This window comes from Osmerus eperlanus, chromosome 6 (assembly GCF_963692335.1).
Source record: "Osmerus eperlanus chromosome 6, fOsmEpe2.1, whole genome shotgun sequence".
In the NCBI taxonomy this organism is placed as follows: Eukaryota; Metazoa; Chordata; class Actinopteri; order Osmeriformes; family Osmeridae; genus Osmerus; species Osmerus eperlanus.
The window spans coordinates 21,570,147-21,592,193 of record NC_085023.1 but is presented as its reverse complement, the minus strand read 5'-3'; the positions used below and the strand labels follow the sequence as shown (position 1 = coordinate 21,592,193).

The 22,047-nt window shown below is 46.8% G+C and overlaps 2 protein-coding genes across 11 annotated transcripts in view; one reads left to right on the top strand and one right to left on the bottom strand.

The window, feature by feature from the left end:
- LOC134022662 (striatin-like) overlaps window positions 1-814 on the top strand; it is a 25,919-nt gene extending 25,105 nt beyond the window's left edge. For both annotated transcript variants that reach the window (XM_062464376.1, XM_062464374.1), the window contains one exon: window positions 1-814. This exon is cut by the window's left edge and continues 685 nt beyond it. The gene's annotated coding sequence lies outside the window, so the exon portion shown is untranslated.
- Window positions 815-1,274: 460 nt separating this feature from the next.
- Window positions 1,275-21,218, bottom strand: vit (vitrin). Of its 9 annotated transcripts, none has more exons than XM_062464364.1 (23): window positions 20,957-21,218; window positions 16,157-16,240; window positions 15,688-15,753; window positions 15,370-15,526; window positions 14,868-15,001; window positions 13,809-13,886; window positions 13,319-13,510; window positions 12,493-12,540; window positions 11,774-11,848; window positions 11,613-11,663; window positions 10,836-10,898; window positions 10,369-10,437; window positions 7,678-7,752; window positions 7,402-7,500; window positions 6,840-6,902; window positions 6,374-6,424; window positions 6,022-6,072; window positions 5,531-5,596; window positions 5,223-5,370; window positions 4,927-5,030; window positions 3,737-3,963; window positions 3,070-3,583; window positions 1,275-2,726 (listed from the first exon to the last, which is right to left on the bottom strand). In XM_062464364.1, the coding sequence occupies exons 2-23, from the start codon at window positions 16,188-16,190 to the stop codon at window positions 2,548-2,550; spliced, it is 2,544 nt and encodes an 847-aa protein (XP_062320348.1). In that variant the 5' UTR covers window positions 16,191-16,240; window positions 20,957-21,218; the 3' UTR covers window positions 1,275-2,547. The 9 variants fall into 9 exon arrangements, with proteins under 9 accessions (XP_062320348.1, XP_062320350.1, XP_062320355.1 ...); XM_062464366.1 differs by having other exon boundaries at window positions 11,774-11,806; window positions 20,957-21,217; XM_062464371.1 differs by lacking the exon at window positions 13,319-13,510 and having other exon boundaries at window positions 20,957-21,216.
- Window positions 21,219-22,047: the final 829 nt, after the last annotated feature.

Sequence of the window (22,047 nt, the reverse complement as noted above, 5' to 3'; positions counted from 1 at the left end):
GTCAGGGTCAGGGTTGTGTGTACGTGGAAATGTGGGGTACTAAAAGCTTGCTGCCTCATGCTGTTCTCCATCTCAGCGGAAACTGCCCCCATCCGCCTACCCTTGCTTTCCTTTTTAAACACTTGTCATCAAATGTGCCTTTGCTTTAGAAAGGTCTTGAAATGTTATTTTACCAGGCATCGTTTTCGGGGGGGGGGGCAGAAAATTGGAGGGAAAGATTGTCACAATGGTGTCCATTTTAACAAAATATTGGATGTAAAATTACAAATACTTATAATAAACAAAATATATATTCAGTCTTAAAACCTTATTGTGCTGCGTGAGTTTGACTCTGGATTGTGTGGTTGGGGAAAGCTCTGCAAGGCTGCCAGATGAAACAGAGCCATTGCGTATGTTGCCTGTTTGTTAGAAAGTTCAAGAGAATTGTACACTTAGTAAAATGACACCCATGTCACCAAATAAACCATTGTGTTCCATGATTGTGTGTATGTGGGAAGAGTTGGGCAGTTTTGGTTTGAATTGAGAGGACTGGGCTGGCCAGGTATGTGGACTTTGTTCCTTAACGTTTTAGACATGAACACCTCAAGTGTATGTTTGCACAGAACAAAAGAGGTATTTGAAATAATATTAGATTATATTAAAAACTAAGAGAGGAGAGCCTGGAGAGTTTTAAGATCAGTATTTCTCTTAGAGGAGGGACCCATTACTAGTAATGCGAATCTATCAAGGTATCCATGTACATCTTCAAAAGAGCCATTTTCTCAGTCACTGGTTTGTATATGAAAATATGTTCAAATAAAACTGCTGTAAAGTATTGCCTGTGTCCAATGTCATTGTTATCTACCTTTGTTAAAGGTAGATAAAAACAAATAAGCCTATAGACTGATATTTGTGTAAAAAATGTAAGAAGTGACAGTAAAAAGTAGTGGCGGGCCGCGGAACACTTTCATACATCAATAAGAAAGACGCAGCACATTCGCCAGGAATCCTTTTTGACGCCGACAATTTCAAACATCTCATGTATGTCCATGAGTGATCAGAAATGTCTCTTATTCTCAGTCATGTCAACATCGCCAACTCCCTCTCTCATCCAGCGCCGGAACCAGACAGTAAACATTTGGTGTTTAGCCCCAACTTGGGACCTAGTCAAGGTTTGATGGGAGCCTTCATTGGAACTTCCACAGTTAATGCTCGCGGAGCATTAGCAATTCCCATCTCTCATAGTATTCCTTGCTGAAAGCAGGCATACTAAATAAATAACATTCAGTGCAAAGAATTTTCGTAATTATTTTATTAAAAATTGCATTAAAATATTGATCAAATGGTTTATTTAAAAATTACAAGCAAAAAAGGCTTTTTTAATATGCATATGTACAAACAAAACAAACATTACAGGGAGAATATCATAAATACTCTTTCAACAAGACCAAATATCTGCCACGGGAACAAGTGACCACACTGTAGGTTAACGGGGAGTGACTGGTATCATGCGGGCTTCTTAACGGAGAGTGACTGGTGTCATGCGGGCTTCGTTGCAGACTCAGGATTTTCCATGACGTCCACCTAAACATTGCAACTAACATGCTCCCTAATAACTCCAATCATAACTTCAAATTTGTGCCAAAATGATTGATTAGATTATGGCTTATACACACATGGCTTCCTGTTATCATGCATAGCTGATTGAATACTGTAAGTCCACCCTGACCGGAAGATGACATGAGAGCTGAATCTGAGTCGTCCCTGGACGCCCACAAGCGGTCTGGGCCCATCCAGATAACACAACCTCTGGACAGAGAGCTGTATGAAGTCGTACATCAAAACTCCCCCTTAAAAAAACACCATATTCAGTTTATTATGCTACGTTAAACCAGAAGAAGAAATGCTAGGCATGCTTCATGTCTATGTTTCTCTGCAAGCACCATGTCCCAATGGGGTAGTTGACTGTCGTTCATGTTACATGATTAAAAAGACAAACGCCCTTTCCTCCTCATGACACTGACTGCTCTTAAGACAGGAGCCAGAGAGTCGCACCATATTCTGAAATTAAGGTCAAGGTGGTCATGTGACCCACAACATCCACCCTTCACTGTGAGCCCACACTTTATAATCTCTGTCGAACAATGACTTCCAATGATATGTTGTCTTTACGTATGAATTTATTGTTCATGCCCACTATCTTCTGTAATGTCCTTGTTCAGATGCTCAGCACTGCTGACAGCCTGTAACATCAGAGAACTGATCCAGGTTGTCTGGATCCATTCGGACACGAAGATAGTAAGCTATGGCAACACAAGTTCAGCTAACGTTGCTACTGTGCTGTATTGGTGGTTACATCCACCCCTTCAGAAGAGAATATTGTTCTAATCCTAGCTTGGATAAATGTGTATGTCAACAAGCATGCTGCTTTCTGAGCTGGATCTACACAGCCTCCTGCCCTGTGTTTGATACAGTTGAGGTGACAGTGCAGGCCTCTCTAAACAACCTCGCCTTCCCTCCCTCCCCCCCCCCCCCCCCCCCCCCCCCTCAGGTCAGTCCATGCTCTGCTCAGTTCCGGGGCTGGGAGTTGAACTCCTGGCAGATGTTGTGGATGATCTTTGGCACAAACTTATAGAGGCTGTCAAACTCGTCCACGAAGAAGGAGTGCTCCTTGTCGGGGTCGGTGGCGATGTACTCCAGCTCGTCCTGGGCCGCCCAGGCGATGCCGATGGAGTACGCGATGACACCTGGTCAGGGGAGAGAGCAGCCTTCACACGCAGACCTCACGTGTGCCTGGCAACACCACGTTCAAACACACACACACAATGACACACACACACACACACAATGACACACACACACACAATGACACACACACACACACACACAATGACACACACACACACACACAATGACACACACACACACACACACACACAGGAAGCTGACCCGACACAGGCGTGAGGAAGTCAGAGGGAGGCTGTTGTGTCAATAAACCCGGAGTGTTTACCTACGGTGTGACACAACAGGAGCTCAACGAGACCTCTTTCAACCAGGCCCTGACCTCTCACCCTAACCCTGAACTCTCACCTTGGCGATGGACAGCCAGTGCTGGCACTCTGACGTCATCGTAGGAGCGGCCATCAGTGATGACGATCATGATCTTGCGCTTGTTGGGTTTGGACTTGCTGAAGAGCTGGTCAGCTGCGTAGGTGATGGCAGCGCCGGTGCTGGTTCCTCCGCTCCAGTAGTTGATGCGCTTGATGGCGTTCAGCAGGTCGGCCTTGTGGTTGTGCTGACCGAAGGCGAATTCCAGCCTCTGCTCGTAGGTGTACTGCACGGCCCCCACCCGCGTGTCCGTGTCTGAGATCTCAAACTCCCGTGTGACGTTAGCCACGAACTGCAGCACCGTGCGGAAGTTTCCGGTGCCCACGCTGCTGGAGCCGTCGATGACGAAGGCGATGTCGTTGGCATTGAGGCAGGTCTTACTGCACATCAGCCGGTCGGTGTCACACACGCGCTTCACCAGGGGCTGCACCGCCTTCCGCAGGGCGAACCAGCTGGACACGGGCAATGAGTAGAAGCCGTTGGTCCGACACACAGCCTGGGGAATCCGATGACACCAAATAACATTTAAAGACTGAACGTTTATTGTAACTACAACATTTTGTAAAGTGGTGTGACAGAAAAGCGTACGTCAGACTAACTAACCTACTTCCAACACTCGCGAGTTGACAGTGATCGTCCGTTCCCCTACCTTGTCCACAAAGTTAGCCTCCACCACGTTCTGCTTCTCGTTCTCATCTGGACCCTCAATGGTGACGAAGAATATGTTGATGCCAGACTCTCTGGCCAGACGGGAAGCCTCCTCCACCTTGTCAGTGGGCCAACCATCCACCAGAACCACGGCCACGTTGGGCGCTCCGCCACGGTTACCGTTAGCATCGCTGTAGTAGTGCTTGTTGACGTAGGAAAGGGCCTTCCCTAGAGAGGCACAAGGGGGCAGCAGAGAGGCGTGTTTACACCACACACTGGCAGCAAAGACACCATCCCCTAACCTCTGGTATGCCTATCGTGTCAGTTCCCTGTCAAGATTGTATAAAATGGTGCTTTAGACTGTATGTCCGTTTGTTAAGGAAGTATCATTTAACTTGTCATAACAATGTTGCCGGTTCAAGGCAAAGCCTTTGGGAGAAAACAGGAGGTTCTGTTGTGCTGTAAAACAAACAGGGAGGCCTTGTTGATTGAGGGAAGTTCAGGGTAAACACACAAAACACTATTTGTATCAGGATGCAAAATTTAGCATGTCACGGAGTTACGACTGCATGCTGACGCACTAACAAAAACAGAAGACCAGTAGTTATAGTACGAGGCTGACCTCCTGTGCTGGTAAAACCAAATATTCTGGTCAGACCGGGAAAAAAAAAATAATTCTCAGTGGAGCAGGACTATAATTTAGCTAACACTGTCTATGCTCAAATTTAGATTTAATTCTAGCCTCTTACGTGAAAATACGGGTAAACGGCAACTGAACCACGCGATAATTGTGCCCTTCTGGCTAACACTGGAGTGTGTGGCAGCCCCTGTTTTAACACTGGAGTGTGTGGCAGCCCCTGTTTTAACACTGGAGTGTGTGGCAGCCCCTGTTTTAACACTGGAGTGTGTGGCAGCCCCTGTTTTAACACTGGAGTGTGTGGCAGCCCCTGTTTTAACACTGGAGTGTGTGGCAGCCCCTGTTTTAACACTGGAGTGTGTGGCAGCCCCTGTTTTAACACTGGAGTGTGTGGCAGGCCCTGTTTTAACACTGGAGTGTGTGGCAGGCCCTGTTTTAACACTGGAGTGTGTGGCAGGCCCTGTTTTAACACTGGAGTGTGTGGCAGGCCCTGTTTTAACACTGGAGTGTGTGGCAGGCAGCCCATGCTCCTGGTAGAGTCCCAGGTCACTCACCCACGTTGGAGAGACCCCCTTTCTGGACGATCTTCTCGATGGCAGACTTCACATCTCTGGAGTTGGAATACGCCTTCAGACTCATCTCAGTCACCGGCTCGTCCCTTCAGAAGAACAGAAACACAGATACAGATCTCTCTCCTCATCAGCAGCAGAAGCACTGTCCCCCCCCCCCACACACACACACACACACACATACACACACAAAGCTGTCCAACCCACATCGGAAAACAAACCTACGGCCCTTGTTAGCGTGTAGGTCTGTTGCCATGGGAACGCTGGACGAGGGTTCTTACCCAAACTGAATGATTCCCATCATGGGTCCAGCTATGCCCACATTCAACACCTGCGACACCTCGGCAAGGAAGTCCTTCTGGATCTTGAAGCGACGTTTCCCAATGCTCCAGCTTCCGTCCATCAGGAAGGCGATGTCCACTTTACAATCTGCACACACCACCACAAGGCCACGCAGTGAGAACTGGGGCAGAAACAGAGCCCCAGGGTTGTGTGTGTGAAACGGGAGGAGGAGGAGGAGGAGGGAGGGGGAGGAGGAGGAGGGAGGAGGAGAGGGGAGGAGGAGGAGGGAGGAGGAGGAGAGATGTACTTGGGTCTCCCTGAGATGCCGGCTCTGGGGTTCTGGGGATGGAGTCCTGCTCTCGGACGCTGAACCCTGGAAGACACACAGAGACGTGGTTGCAGGGCTTTTTCTAGGGCTGAAACACCCAAACCCAAACCCAGCCCAGAGCAGAGTGGCTGGCCCTGTAGTGGACGGACACTACACCAAACAGGAATGGATTACTTCCTGGACCAGTCCAGAGAACTGCAACGAAAGGCTGAGCAGTAAAGTGGAAACTCTGATGTTTTCTAAAACCGGGAAAAAAGAGAGCTGGTCTCCTCACATGACGTCTGTTTACACTGTGTGTTTCTTTCCCCCCTATACAGGTCCTCTCTGACTGAATTTCGACAACACGGTGGTCTCAACAACACGACAAGTCTCGCAGTGCAAGAGCTAATAGGTGATGAATGAAACTGTCCATGGTTGTGTGCTGTTGTCCAAACAGATGCTGCGAGGCGGAACAGAAGGGGCTTTCTTACCTGCTGTGTCGTACGGAGCGACTTCTGGTTTCCATGCGTCTACAGGCTCCACTGTGTAGCAGAGCATATGCAACAAGCTGAGCATTAGCACAGTAACCCCACTAAGCAACGGGCGGAGCACTCACCATCAACATACACAGTGATATTTGAGCATTCGGACGATTCAGCCAATGCTGCGTTGAGCTCAAGCAAACCTTCTGTTAAATTGGAAAGGCATGGCAAACGTATTCTGAACAAAATGGCAACGTGTGGGCGAAACCTCGACCGAAGGCAAGACGAAGCCTCGCAGCACAACTTGTTAGACGACACGAAGGTTCAAGCTGTTTGAACGACAGACTGCCGGGGTACCCACCTCTGGTGACGGTCGTCTCTGGAGCCACTTTACCGCGGCTGCTCTCTGGGTCTGTGGACCAGGGGAGACGCACAGCAGTAGTCATGGCTTTGCACACATCAGACATTTACAACACCTGAGATACACTTTAACACAATTTCCCTTTAAGTCAGATCAAAGGTTTATATTTATTTATGCTTGTTTATGTGTTTTTTTTGGGTTTTTTTCTGTGGCTTGGCCAGTTGGTCTCCCAAAACCATTTCTCTTCAATTCAACATTTTGTCGGCTCAACATTGCCACCAAAAGCCGGAAGGAAACAAAGTCTATAATTCCCAGAAGTTGGCCTAGTGGAAGTCATTTTTTGTCTTGTCATTTGTCCATGCAGTGGGTTTATCTGAAGTTGGTGATTTTAGGCTTGCATTTTGGTGTGTTCTTTCTTGGTGCTGAACATAAATAAACTTGGAAAGAGCAAATGAAAGCCACTTACTGTATTGTCCAAAATTATAAAACCATCTGTCATACTCTGAGATATCAGGCCTGGGGTCACGAGCTGGAGAAGGACGTGGTAAGACCCGTTAGTATTCTCACAGTGCGCATCCCGTGAAGATGCACACATTTCCATGGTTGGGATGGGTTAGGGGAATGGCTGACTCCATTTCCAATCATCCCTAAACCATTTTAGAGAACGTCCTTTCACGGACCATTTCCTTCATCGTAGCTCTGTCTGTCTGGTTCTCTCTTGCCCCACAGTAAACCTGCCCATACGTATAGCACCAGACCAGGGTCATATATCAGAGAAATCTCTGAGTCATATGGCAGGCACATGGCATGTATCAACACATCTTGAGAGATATTGGCACGGTTTATACTGACTATGGGGCAAAATTGAACACATACTTGAACAGGAGATACCTGTATATATCAGTCATACAAGCCATAGTATGATTTGTACATGCATAGCTGGTATAAACAGATGTAGGTATGAGGTCCTGTCCAGCCGAGCCCGAGGCAGCACAGCAGGTGATCCAGGTGACCGGGGCCAGACCTACCTGGCTCAGACGCGTCTCCTTCGGCCCAGGCGTAGCCCGAGTCAGGTGAACCAGGACTAGAGTCAGGGTGTGAGCTGGAGAACACTGTGGCATCCGCTACTACAGAGAGCACATTTGAATGGAGGACCGTTATGTTTGAGAAAGTATGATTTGATTATGATTGTTTGTTTTTAAAATCAAGGTTTAAACGTTGGTTTATGAGGTTGGGTTAAGAGATTTAGGGTTTGTTGTGTCGTGTTTTTCTTTTGAGTCGTTTTCGATGGCTGCGTTTGATACCTGCCGTCCGCCTCGGCCCTGGGTACCAGTCGGGACGAGCGAAGGAGGTCGGAGGCCAGTCTCTCCTAGCAAAAGCTGCGAGTGGGAAGATGACACAGGTGTGGTCATGGATCAGGCACTGGCACCACTGGAAGCAGCACACCTGAGGTCTGGATAGGTACTTGCTCTCCTGTGACTGAACCTGAGGTCTGGATAGGTACTTGCTCTCCTGGGACTGAACCTGAGGTCTGGATAGGTACTTGCTCTCCTGTGACTGAACCTGAGGTCTGGATAGGTACTTGCTCTCCTGGGACTGAACCTGAGGTCTGGATAGGTACTTGCTCTCCTGGGACTGAACCTGAGGTCTGGATAGGTACTTGCTCTCCTGGGACTGAACCTGAGGTCTGGATAGGTACTTGCTCTCCTGGGACTGAACCTGAGGTCTGGATAGGTACTTGCTCTCCTGGGACTGAACCTGAGGTCTGGATAGGTACTTGCTCTCCTGGGACTGAACCTGAGGTCTGGATAGGTACTTGCTCTCCTGGGACTGAACCTGAGGTCTGGATAGGTATTCGCTCTCCAACATAAGTCAAACCCCATGTGAAGGGTGCTTTGTTGCTTCGGAGTACTGACCAAAACACCATAAAGATTTATGTTAATTTGATGATTATTTCTCAGGTTCTATGGTAAATGTATTTAATACAGCACAACCCTGAAGCATAAATACTATTTAAGATGTTCTTACAATTGGGAAGGTATATTTCACTTTAGTCTAAGCATTATTTGTTATTTTAGGGGTTTGATGGCTTTACAGTGTACCTATTTACAGGTTGTGACTGAAGTTCGTTTTTTCTGAATTCTAGAAAGCCACGACAGCCGTGAGAGTCTGTCCAGAGGACCACAACATCGTTCCATGTTCCCCTCGTCAGCTGAGGAAGATCCAGACACACAGGGGGCTTACAACAACTCCCAGGCTGGTCTCTGGGTTCCCATCAGCAGCAGGAGGGAGAGGGAGCAGGGGCCTGTGGGCTGTGACAGGCTGGGAGAGAACAGCTAGCATGGCTCTGGAGCGTGGGAGTATTGTTATAGTGACAGTGTCAAATTCGGGACAGTATATTTTGTAAATCAACAGAGATTAGGGCAGCTCATAACCAGACAAAGCCCTAACCCTATTCCCCAGACGATTGGATGAAGATGGTGCTTAAACGGGATTTAGATAAACTCTCAGATCTGATATTCAGTCTTGGTGTATCCAAGTCAAAGGTTCAAAGGGGATTTAAGGATATCTTCACGTGTGGTTAACGCAAGCCAGTTCATTGAGGGTTTACATTTAGACAAAACTTGGGAGGTACAAATACTTTGTTGTTGTACTTGTGTATTTTTCTGGTATCAGTACTTTACTTCACTATCTATTTTTCTGACAACTTTTTACCTTCACTCCTTAAATATTTGTAGTTTCTACTTATTGCTTTTTCAAGCCAGGCTTGTTACTGTAGTTTTAATCTGTATTTGGTGGCATGATAAAAAAAATATTTTTTTAAAAGTTTTGAAAGGTTGAAAAAATATTTTTGAAAAAAGGTTTTGAAAGGTTGAAAAAATATTTTTGAAAAAAGGTTTTGAAAGGTTGAAAAAATATTTTCGATTTATTTTCAAAAATAGGTTTGCATAATTGATGAGTACTTGATAAAGACTTTACTAAACTCTACTGTACTCTATTGTACTCTACTCTGCTTTAATCTACTCTGTTTTAGGCTACTCTGTTCTCCTCTCTCCTCTCTCATCCCCTTTCACTGTGTGAATTATCTTAAAAAAAAAAAAGTTTGAAAGGTTGAAAAATGATTTTCAATAAAAAGTAAGTTTAAAAAAAAAAAGTTTAAAAGTAAGTTTCTAAAGGTTTTACAAATATTTTCGAAAAAAAGTTTCTACAGGTTTAAAAAATATTTGCGAAAAAAAGTTTCTAAAGGTTTTACAAATATTTTCTCTAAGATTTGATCTCTCTGCATATCTTTTCGGCTTGTCTTACCTGCTGTCATTATCCCTCCATGTTCTCTTATGGGTCCTTCAAGTGAGCATAAGTCTGCTAACTGCCCTGCCCCTCCACCACAGCCTCTACCACAGCCTCTACCTCAGCCTCTACCTCAGCCTCTACCACAGCCTCTACCACAGCCTCTACCTCAGCCTCTACCACAGCCTCTACCACAGCCTCTACCTCAGCCTCTACCACAGCCTCTACCACAGCCTCTACCACAGCCTCTACCACAGCCTCTACCTCAGCCTCTACCTCAGCCTCTACCTCAGCCTCTACCACAGCCTCTACCACAGCCTCTACCTCAGCCTCTACCTCTATCTCAGCCTCTACCACAGCCTCTACCTCAGCCTCTACCATGGCCTCTACCTCCACCACAGCCTCTACCTCTACCACAGCCTCTACCCCAGCCTCTACCTCAGCCTCTACCATAGCCTCTACCATAGACTCTACCTCTGCCCTGTTGTTATATGGCTCAGCAACTCTGCAGTAGACTGCAGCCTCATGCAGAGGGTTAACATTAGTGTTGCTTTATAAAAACTTCTCAACCGGGGGGGTTTATTGCTTTGGTTGGTACCCTGTTTGATCAGATGTCCCTACCTCTCTCTACCTCCGCTGGGCAGGCATGTTTAGAAGTGTAGCTGAACGAAACCACCTGGTCAGACCAGGGGCCAGGGGACACTTACTGGGGTTAGACTGTCCCTGTCCCTGGCCCTGGCCCCTCTCAGGTGAGGCCTGCTGAACCCTGTTGAAAGCTGGTTAGCGTTAAGAAACAGAAGGAGAGAAGGAGAAGAGAGAAGGAGAGAAGGAGAGAAGGAGAGAAGGAGAGAAGGAGAGAAGGAGAGAGGGATGGAGAGGAGTCAGGAGTCAGGACTGCAGCTCTGTCCACAAACTCAGCCCAGCTGTTTTGACTGGGATAGAGTGGAGCCTGGCCTCAGAGGGATTTAAGAGCAGAAGGCCAGATGCTGGCTGTATTTACAGGCCTGAGCTTGGTTTCAGCGTGTTCATTTGATCTTTCGTCTTGAAAAATAACATTAGGAGGGAGGACTGCTGATAGCTACTGAGTACAGTTCAGTATCTAACAGCGGGGATCTTGAGGGGAATGATGTGGAGGATTAGTGAGGAGGGGGGAGGGAGTGGGGGGGGGGCTGACCTGAACCAGAGGGAGAGGAGGGCAGCCTCCTGATGATAGACCCTGATTCTGGCCTGCGAACACCTGGGATTGAGAAGGCAAGAGTAACTTCAGACACTGACACAAACACCTTCAACGCAATGAAGAGTTAGTTACCACATATATTAACAGACTGAACTGTTTACATGAAGTATGTCGAACATCTCCAATCTGGGACTGTTTTTTCCAGACAAAACAATTTTAAAATGATCAAAACCTGTCTGCACTTGCCAGTACTATCACATACCGTAACATTGCTTTCCTGCCAAAATCCATTCACCAGATTTAGACCAAGAAGTGGAGTTCTAACCATTCATAGCTTTGTCCACATGTTTGGCAGTGGTGAGGTGTGTTGGATAGGTGTCAATGTTTCATGAGTGTAAGAGTTCGCAGGTAGAGCAGAGGTGTTAGATGGCTTAATCAGGACAGGGGCTAACATGGCCTGGGCTGGTCCAGAACTTTCCCGTAGAGCCCTGAGCATACAGTCTGGACAACGTGTTGCAGACAGCTGTGCACACAGACAGCACTGGAGCCATGCAGGTTCTAAGGATTTCACCCCAGTGAGGAGGAAAGGAATGAAACAGAGAACATAAAAGAAAAGTGCAGATGTGAGTGTGCGAGAGAGAGAGAGAGAGAGAGAGAGAGAGAGAGAGAGAGAGAGAGAGAGAGAGAGAGAGAGAGAGAGAAGCACGCGCGAGGCGGAGGGCGGAAGGAGACAACGGGAGGAGGGAACATCAGGACGATCAAAGCTCTGGTTACCTGTGTTGACGCGCGGAGAAAACCTATTCGGATAGGAACCGCCTCTGAATGCTTAGAAGAGATTGAGTGATTTGGGATTAGATTCTGGATTATAGAGATCTCAGGGAGAGCTTTCCTAAAACTGGTGATTCAGAACATATCGTGAAGGTCGGTCAACATACCTTGGCTTGGGCCCTTTCCCTGGCCATTCTGCCCTACAGCCAATGTTGAGAATGACACAGTAGGGTTTAGGGAAACTGTACCACAACATTAAAAAGCTCTTTACTTGTATCCATTCTTTAATTAGTTTTTTAACTTGAATTTAATCAGTGAGCCGGGTAGGTAGTATTACCTTATAGAGAGTAGCTGTTAAAGATTTTAGGTTCTTAAAACTTTACATTTAAAATAAATAGGATATACTTGGCTCCAGTTATACCGTACAGAAGATGACATTTGACATATTAAACTATACTACTGAATCAGGCTTGCATTAAGAAGGAAAAATGATCAAGTTTCAGATCAGATTCACAGCATCTACAGAAGCCTAAAAGCCAATGCAGGTTGCATCTGCAAGTTGCATTTAATTAGTTCATTAGCCATTTAATTTCAATAGATTTAAATTCAAGCATTCAGAATGCTTTTAATCCTGATGAGATATGGTAGAAAACACCAAAACGATGAGAAGTGCACGGACACACACAGACCCTGTCGGTTCCCTGGTGAGCACACCCTGACCCGCCTCATGCCCCCTGGTGAGCACACCCTGACCCGCCTCATGCCCCCTGGTGAGCACACCCTGACCCGCCTCATGCCCCCTGGTGAGCACACCCTGACCCGCCTCATGCCCCCTGGTGAGCACACTCTCACCCTGTCACCCTCCTGCCAGGTGGGAGGAACTTACTTGGGCTGGAGGCTGCGGCCACAGAGGCAAAGTATGGATGACTGCTCCCTGGATCAGAGAGACAAGGGCACACAATGTCACCCCAGAGAGAGACACACAGAGAGAGAGACAGAGAGAGAGACAGAAAGAGAGAGACAGAGAGAGAGACACAGAGATAGAGAGAGAGAGAGAGAGAGAGAGAGAGAGACACAGAGATAGAGAGAGAGAGAGAGAGAGAGAGAGAGAGAGAGAGAAGCTGTCTAGGACATCACTACACTGTAAATTGTCAAAGAGTTAATTCAACCACCAGGAGTGTTTATAAGGGTCCATCTCATGAGAGTGACCCCATTCAAACCCTCCTGGTGTTTAACACTTTGAAATGTTGCTGTGCAGGTTCCCAGTATCCTCTCAGATACAGTACCTTGGTACCTTGGTCTAATGACAGCTGGGATCGTCTCACAACACTTTCATCTGACGTGACTGATGAGAGATGAGGTGTCAGACTAATGAAAGCTTGTCCAAGTCATGGTGATGTTGCCTTAAAGTGGATCTCCAGCTGGGATTGGTGTTTCAGATCAATTCTTACTGTCATTAATCAGAACATGCAGTGTTGCCACACGTCAGTCAACACGCAATCCCAGACATGACATACATGGATCCGTACATTTCAGAAGAGAAAGCTTCATAAATGTACATGTATGTATGTGTGTATGTATGTACGTACATATACAGTACATACATACAGTACCAGTCAAAAGTTTGGACACATTTTCCCTTGACTGGTACTGTACCTGCACCTTCGTTCCATGTTTGTGGGTGTGTACGTGTGTGTTGATGTGTGAATCACCTGCATCCCTGACTTTGTGTACGGCTGCGCGTGTCTTGGTGGTGGTGCTGGTGGGCGGGGGGGTGGTGGTGGGTGCAGGCGTGGTGGTGGAGGGGGGCTCGGGGGGTGCGGTGGTGGTGGTGGTGGGGGGCTCTGGAGCCACCGTGGCAGGCAGGACAGTGGTGACCAGGGGGGGCTTGGCCTCCTTCTGACCTGCAGCCGTCGACAGAGGAAGGAGGTGAAGGATGGAGGGATGGATGGAGGGATGGATGGAGGGATGGATGAGAAGAGCTGCCACAGTAACTCCAGTGTTGTGATGCATTCTTGACATTCCTCTGAGGATGGGAGCGCCCCTTCTCTTCTCTGTTCCCTCCAGGTCAGCCGCACAAGACACAGCTTCTGTGCCCAGTGATTTTCCTTCGACGTACCGAAATACTACTACTCGTGGACCAATTGTGGTTTATTCCCATCACAGACACTATTCTTACGCTAAAATAGGCCGAGCGCTCACCTGTTTTCACTGTGGAGGGTCGTGAGGGGGTGTAGTCCAGCGTGGAGGGGTAGAGCACTCCTTTCTTAGGCTTCCCCACTGTACACACATCAAGAATACACATGATGATCAGGGGGTTTAAACGACTGTGGAGATGCGTGAATGACAGATGAACTGCACTGTGGCCTAGGGACAGACACACTGTGGCCTAGGGACAGACTCACTGTGGCCTAGGGACAGACTCACTGTGGCCTAGGGACAGACTCACTGTGGCCTAGGGACAGACACACTGTGGCCTAGGGACAGACTCACTGTGGCCTAAGGACAGACACACTGTGGCCTAGGGACAGACTCACTGTGGCTTAGGGACAGACACACTGTGGCCTAGGGACAGACACACTGTGGCCTAGGGACAGACTCACTGTGGCCTAAGGACAGACTCACTGTGGCCTAGGGACAGACTCACTGTGGCCTAGGGACAGACTCACTGTGGCCTAGGGACAGACTCACTGTGGCCTAGGGACAGACACACTGTGGCCTAGGGACAGACACACTGTGGCCTAGGGACAGACTCACTGTGGCCTAAGGACAGACTCACTGTGGCCTAGGGACAGACTCACTGTGGCCTAGGGACAGACACACTGGGGAAAACGTCACTTTAAAAATAGGTTAAAAAAACAATCAATACAATTATTATTTTGGTTGTGATAAATTAATTAATCTGCCAATGGAACAAGTGAAAATTTATGTTAAGATTTCTTGAAGTGTTATTTAGACCTTTAAAGATATAAACATTTCAATAAAGGAGATTCATTTTCTTTAATCTAGTAAGTCTTTTTCTAGAAACAAGAGGATCCATCCTTAACAACCTACACAGCAACTTAAACACCTTATGACTTCAAAAAAACTGATAAATCTTTTTTTTCACAACTCTTTCTCCAAGACATTGAAGATGCCTTGTCTAAAAGGTCCCTGTATCTTACTGAAATGTTACTTGTCAGGTGATTGTGGCTTACGTTAAGCGTTATGACATATTTTGACTAGAAACTAGACAAATATACTTAGATGTTTTTCATCTACCTGAGACCGTGAAAGATTCCCGCCACTTGGGCAGGGAGAGAGATCGGACCCCATTGGAGAGGCTTCCCTTGTAGATATTCTGTCCCGCCATCTTCCTCACGATCACCTTCCCTCCAGAGTTGGTTATGACTCCACTGTGAATACAGAACGTGAGTCAGGCTTCATGAAACTGTCCAACTAACATCGTGAAGCTTCTAGTAGGAGTTGTGTTCAGTCCCACGCCACAACACAGTGTGTGGGTTTCCTTTAATCAATTTCCGGACACAGTTCAGTGTGGCTCTGTCCCAGGTTTTGAATTACTATAATCCAAGAGCTAAAACACAGCAAACATTGTGGATCTTTAAAACCAGAACAAATAAATTGACTATGCTCCTGCACGTCCCCAGCAGACATGGTAACAGAGCCCAGAGACTCACCTGTGGATGCCAGCAGACATGGTAACAGAGCCCAGAGACTCACCTGTGGATGCCAGCAGACATGGTAACAGAGCCCAGAGACTCACCTGTGGATGGCAGCGTTACAGATGCTGGAGATGGAAGCGAACACTCCTGTCCCGTACACCTGCTGTTTGGCCTCCTTACAGCTGGCGGGACATTTAGCGATGAACTCCGGAAGGTTGATTTTCCCGGCGCGGACATCACACTCGATGGCAGGGATCACTGGGGTGGGAACGGGGTACCAGGTACAGGGTTCAAGGTTCAGGGTTCAGGGCACAGGGTTCAGGGTTCACGGTTCAGGGTTCAGGGTTCAGGGGCTGAATGGAAGCATGTGGACACTAACAGGAGTCGTGTGTCAAACATTGTGTCTTGTTTGTTTCTACCTTGTTTTGGCTTTTTGGTCTTGGATCCGTTGGGTTTGGCTCCACAGCTGCAGAAAAGCAGGACAGCTACAGGAGGAAACACCAGACCACACACAGACAGGATCATCAGGGAATGTTTACTGGGCGCACAGCATTTGCATTTAAAAGAGAGAGAGTGAAAGTGTGTAAAAAATGTAGGTGTGTGTGCGCGCAGGCGTTTGTGGTTGTGTTCGTTGCAGATGTACAGTAACCACAGGTGATGATAGATTTAAGCCAGTGGTATTTTGGAAACATGCTCATCAGTTCAGTGTGGTCTTGTCTACATGCTCTCTTTAGGCAGACTGTGTGTATTTTTCTGTGCTTGTGTGTTTGTTTGTGTGTGTCTATGCGTGAGTGTATGTGATTGGTGTGTGTATTTGTCTGTGCTTGTTTGTTTGTGTGGGTGCGTTAGTGTGTGTGTGTGTGTGTGTGTGAATGAGTTCAACTCTACCAAGGCAGATGGCAGTGAGCGCTGCTCTGGTCATCTTGAGGAGGGCTGGTTTGGCAAGTCTGTCAGACGTCCTTGTACTACCTCCTGAGAGAGAGAGAAGAAAGAGACAGAGAGAGAGAGAAAGAGAGAGAGAGACCGAGACAGAAACAGAGAGAGAGAGAGAGAGAGAGAGAGAGAGAGAGAGAGAGAGAGAGAGAGAGAGAGAGAGAGAGAGAGAGAGAGAGAGAGAGAGAGAGAGAGAGAGAGAGAGAAAGAAAGAAAGAAAGAAAGAAAGAAAGAAAGAGAGAGAGAGAGAATGACAGACAGTTCTAACATTTTTTGTTTATGACTGTTTACTATACACGTAGCAAAAATGTCTCTCTGTGATTTTGATTCAAAGGGGACGCTGGTAGATGGAGAAAAAAAACAATGTCAAAGCCTGTGTCAACAAGAACATGAAATGGTCTCCAAGGCATCATACCAGGCAGTGCTGTTCTTCTCCAGTAATAATAGTACAGGTGCTGCTGGAGATGATTTGGTTTTTCCGGGACTGTGCAGATTTATGTCTACAGAGGAGACTGTGTAATCACAGGGGCAGACAAGGAGAGAGATGCCAGCAAGAAGTCTCTCCTGAACACCTGTGATGCACCCCAGGTCCCTGAACACCTGTGATGCACCCCAGGTCCCTGAACACCTGTGATGCACCCCAGGTCCCTGAACACCTGTGATGCACCCCAGGTCCCTGAACACCTGTGATGCACCCCAGGTCCTCTGGAAGGCACAGGGTTGGAGGGCTCGGACCACAGGGTTGATGTGATCATGTTGGAATCAGGAGATCATTCGCTCCTTGTGGGGTTAGACCAACAGACTGATAATAAGAATGAATTTATTTAGCAGACGCTTTTATCCAAAGTGACCTAGACAGGGGAAATTGAACCTGCAAACTCATGGTGCACAGTCAAAAGCTTAACCCACAGAGCTAATCCTATCCCCTACAACCTGCAAGACTACAACCAAGAGCATTATATTTGGCTTCGGTTCAGTGCTGACCAACACTGTAATACTAAACTTGTACTGCTGGGAACTGTAAACCTCAGGGGTTTATGATCCAGTTCTGAGGAATTATAGATTTAAAATCAACTAGCTGTTGATATGGGAAATCTGTCAGAACCAGAGACAGAGACAGTAACAGAGCATTAGACTAATTTAGTCAAAACATCTGTCTTTTTTGATATCTACAATGTTTTATGGTAAATAATCCACAATACTGTGGTCCTCTGGGAGACCTGAGTCTAGGGTAAAACTCGTTTGGGCTCTCTGCTTCCCTGCACCCTGACAGGCTGATACTGTACGCTCCAACATGCCTTTTTTCCCCTGTGTTGTGTTTTGACAGGCAGTCGCAGCCAGGCTGCACATCTCTCCAGTCTACCCTAGTCACACTGTCCTGGAAGGACAAGCTGGGACAGAAACCTGCACGAGAGAGAGAGAGAGAGAGAGGGAGGGGAGAGAGAGGGAGGGGAGAGAGAGGGAGGGGAGAGAGAGAGGCAGGGGAGAGAGGGAGAGAGAGTGTGTGTGTGAGAGAGAGTGAGAGAGAGAGAGTGTGTGTGAGAGAGAGAGAGAGAGAGAGAGAGAGAGAGAGAGAGAGAGAGAGAGAGAGAGACAGAGAGAGACAGAGAGAGACAGAGAGAGACAGAGAGAGAGAGACCAGCTGTACAGGAGAGGACAGTCAGCATGTTCGACTGGAGAGTGGAAATTCCTGAAGCTTCCTGCCAAACACCTGTCAGGACACTAGTGAATACTACTGTAGAGTCACACTAGTGAATACTACTGTAGAGTCACACTAGTGAATACTACTGTAGTCACACTAGTGAATACTACTGTAGAGTCACACTAGTGAATACTACTGTAGAGTCACACTAGTGAATACTACTGTAGAGTCATACTAGTGAATACTACTGTAGAGTCACACTAGTGAATACTACTGTAGAGTCACACTAGTGAATACTACTGTAGAGTCACACTAGTGAATACTACTGTAGAGTCACACTAGTGAATACTACTGTAGAGTCACACTAGTGAATACTACTGTAGTCACACTAGTGAATACTACTGTAGAGTCACACTAGTGAATACTACTGTAGAGTCACACTAGTGAATACTACTGTAGTCACACTAGTGAATACTACTGTAGAGTCACACTAGTGAATACTACTGTAGAGTCACACTAGTGAATACTACTGTAGAGTCACACTAGTGAATACTACTGTAGAGTCATACAAGTGAATACTACTGTAGAGTCACACTAGTGAATACTACTGTAGAGTCACACTAGTGAATACTACTGTAGAGTCATACAAGTGAATACTACTGTAGAGTCACACTAGTGAATACTACTGTAGAGTCACACTAGTGAATACTACTGTAGAGTCACACTAGTGAATACTACTGTAGAGTCATACTAGTGAATACTACTGTAGAGTCACACTAGTGAATACTACTGTAGAGTCACACTAGTGAATACTACTGTAGAGTCAGTTACGTTAAACATTATTGTTGTCATGTAGTTTTTATCACTGCAGGCATTAATAGATAAAAGACCATGTTTATAATTAGTCAGACTTTTAAGGGGGCCACAAGGGGGTCCAAGCTTGTTGTCACAGGGGCACTGGCCCCCCTGCCCCCCCTCCAGAACCGCCCACCTGGCTGGTGGTACTAAAGCCCCTTCATGTGGGCATAGGGGACCCTGTCTATAGGAACAGTAAACTTCCGACAGGTATCGGATGTTTAGCTTAGCGTGCACCTGTACTTGACGTTCAGTGCTATTTGTTTATGTTTTTAAGATTAGCACATTTTCCTAAACTTTCAGGGGGATTTAACAATCCCATCCGGGCACCACCTCTAACTTGAGCTGCCTCGGGTTCAGGTGAGGAGGCTGAATAGGACAGTCAGCAGAACGTCCCTGCATGCAAGATGCATAGCAGTGTAGGAAGGAAGGCAATAGTAAACGTAACCTATTAACATGCTCTGGCTGTGTTTGATGAAGGCATGAGCGTTCCTAGGCTGGTTTCAGCTGCCCCAAGCTCAACATCGCTCACCGGTCACATGTTCAGCAGATTTAAACCACAATACATCCCCTTCGAATAATACCCACCACACACGATCACCTTGATGGATTAAAAGTCACAAAATAACAACTTGACGATTAGCCGAAGCCGACTGCTTCTGCAGAAAACCCCTCTGCAGGTCCTTCATGAACAGCATGATCATGGTCTCTGTTCCTCTCATAAACAGCAGAAACCTGAGATGTGATTACAGGTGACTCCTCCTGTTCTGTAAGCAGAACCGTGGTGTTTCCAGGTGATGCCTCTACGCTAAGGTGAGCAGGGAGAGGACGAGGAGGGGGCGAGGGGAAAAGGGGAGCGTGTGTTCAATCTGAATCAGCACAATCCAGATTTGACACCGAATATCGAAATGCATCGCTGAGCAGGGAACAGTAGAGCCTGCTAACCTGTGTGTCGCGAATATCTCACACGAAACAGAACATCACTACCGGTTCTACTGCCATCCAGACGGTTCTACTGGGAGCTGCATACTCACAGACAGCAACCTCCTAGTTCAGCCACTAAACTGCAAAGTTCACATTCTTTTGAAGAGGTAACCATGGACTACACGGTGAGGAACACAAGAGTCAAAGCTGACATGCTCTTCCAGACCTGCCCCTGTGGTGCTGGGCTATAAACTACCACATATGTGAGACGTTTGATAATGAACTGGAAGACATTGTGTAGAATTACAACATCCACATCCACTATTGTCAGACTTGTAATCCTATATGGGGGCAAATAAGCAGTCCCTTGAATAATCTCAAGAGAAAACACATTCTTCCTGTGAATGGAGGCTGAGTATCTGAAACTCTTGGCAAACACATTCGGGCATCATGTGCCAAGTGCTCTCCAAGCCAAGTGAGACCGTGCAGACCAGGGAGGGCTCTGACGCTCATCTAACATGTCTCTACAAGGTCACTTCCATGCAGGCAGACTCCAGCTGACTTCATCGCATTTCATCTTTCTGGTTTGTTTGTTCAGCACACAATTTCTTTAAATCTTGGAAGTTTGTTTAGTGCAAGTCAGATCATGTAATGCGCTGATAGTCATAAAAGCCACCTGTGTTTAATCAACATGTAACAAAAAGTCCTAAAGCAAAAAAAGAAGGAATAATTGTGTTCCAAACAAAGACGATAATGATAATGAAACCGGGTAGATGAAACAGCATGGAAACATCAAAGCTGAACAGACAACTGGCATAGATTACTTTCTGAGATTGTCAGCATCTCAAATGCGGCGCGGGGCCACATCTCCGTCTCGAGCAAGGATGGAACTGTACAAGGGGAGGGATCGCTTGGTAGAAAAAAGGTGGAAAAACCCTCAAATGACTTTCAGTGAACACTGTATAGCTTTGGGCCAACGGTTCAAGTCCGAACTAGTTATTCTCACAGCGACTGTAAGAGTCAGATCCATAAATAAAAAAGCGTTTTTCTTTCTGAGCTCAAGAATGCTAACTATTGAAAAACTGCATGAAGTTGAAGCAGTATTAAAATAGTAAAATGTTATCATATCTCACCCCCCATGAGGATAGTAGAAAATCAAGTTACTAAAATGAGTAATGCACAACAACCGCATAAATAGGAAATTACAAACAGGTTGGCAGAATACAAACCTGGTCAAACGTTGGCTAATTGATCATGACAGTCAAAAGGTTTTCAGAGCTAAATAAAATGCGCCACATCGTCAGAAATCAGATAACTTCACACAACAAGCTCACCTGAAACGTCTTGAAATATTCCTAAGAAGCAGCAGTTTTTCCTTGTTTTTCAAATGCTTGCGGCGCTCATTTAGGGACTATCCAGGTCTTCATGCATGTGTGTTGCTCGTAGGTATGCGCGATGAGCTGGTCCACCTTCACTCTGTCTGCATGGTCCGGTTTGTGCAGCAGCGCTCATTAAAAGTGGAGAACGGGACGGAGCCAAGGCAAGCTATTCCCCATCGCCCGTCCCACTTACGAGCTCAGAAAGCTTTCAGACAACACTCCACAGCGGGAGTGTTGTCTGTTGTCTTATAGCCCCTGTCCCTGGGGCTATAAGAAGAGGATGCTAGCTCACGGCAATTTCTGGAATTCCAACAGAATTGAACTTCTTGTCAGTATCATTCTAAATCACAGTTGTTTAGTCATAGCAGTGACATCTTCCTTGTATGCGATTGAAAATGTGAAATACACAAAACATATTTTGCAGTATAATCCACACGCCATATTATCTGATCAGTTCCCTATGATAATCTTGAAGACTTTATGTACATTTGTAAATCATTACAATAAAGAGATTTTGACACTTTGGAACATATGCAAATGAGTGTATTTTCTTGGGTGTGTAGAGGATAGTAATAGGATGTTTCTTCTGACACTTCAGCTTGACACTCCTACCCAGTGGCCTTCGCACCCCAGTGGTTCAAAGAGCATCAAGTGTTTAACTAGAGTGACACCAGCAACCACACTCCTCCTCTCCCCGTCTGGCTCCAAATAAACCAATCATGGTGTGTTTGAGACCCTGAGTGGCTCTCTGGGTCAGTGGGGTGTTTGAGACCCTGAGTGGCTCTCTGGGTCAGTGGGGTGTTTGAGACCCTGAGTGGCACTCTGGGTCAGTGGGGTGTTTGAGACCCTGAGTGGCTCTCTGGGTCAGTGGGGTGTTTGAGACCCTGAGTGGCTCTCTGGGTCAGTGGGGTGTTTGAGACCCTGAGTGGCACTCTGGGTCAGTGGGGTGTTTGAGACCCTGAGTGGCTCTCTGGGTCAGTGGGGTGTTTGAGACCCTGAGTGGCTCTCTGGGTCAGTGGGGTGTTTGAGACCCTGAGTGGCTCTCT

Bases quoted from the DNA above. Each gene is read 5' to 3' on its own strand.
- vit (XM_062464364.1), bottom strand. From the start codon at position 16,190: ATGACCAGAGCAGCGCTCACTGCCATCTGCCTTG. The intron at 15,002-15,369 runs GTGAGTCTCTGG...CTGTATTCACAG, and splicing joins TGTAACGCTGCCATCCACAG to TGGAGTCATAACCAACTCTG. The intron at 2,727-3,069 runs GTGAGAGTTCAG...TCCCCTGACCAG, and splicing joins ACTGGCTGTCCATCGCCAAG to GTGTCATCGCGTACTCCATC.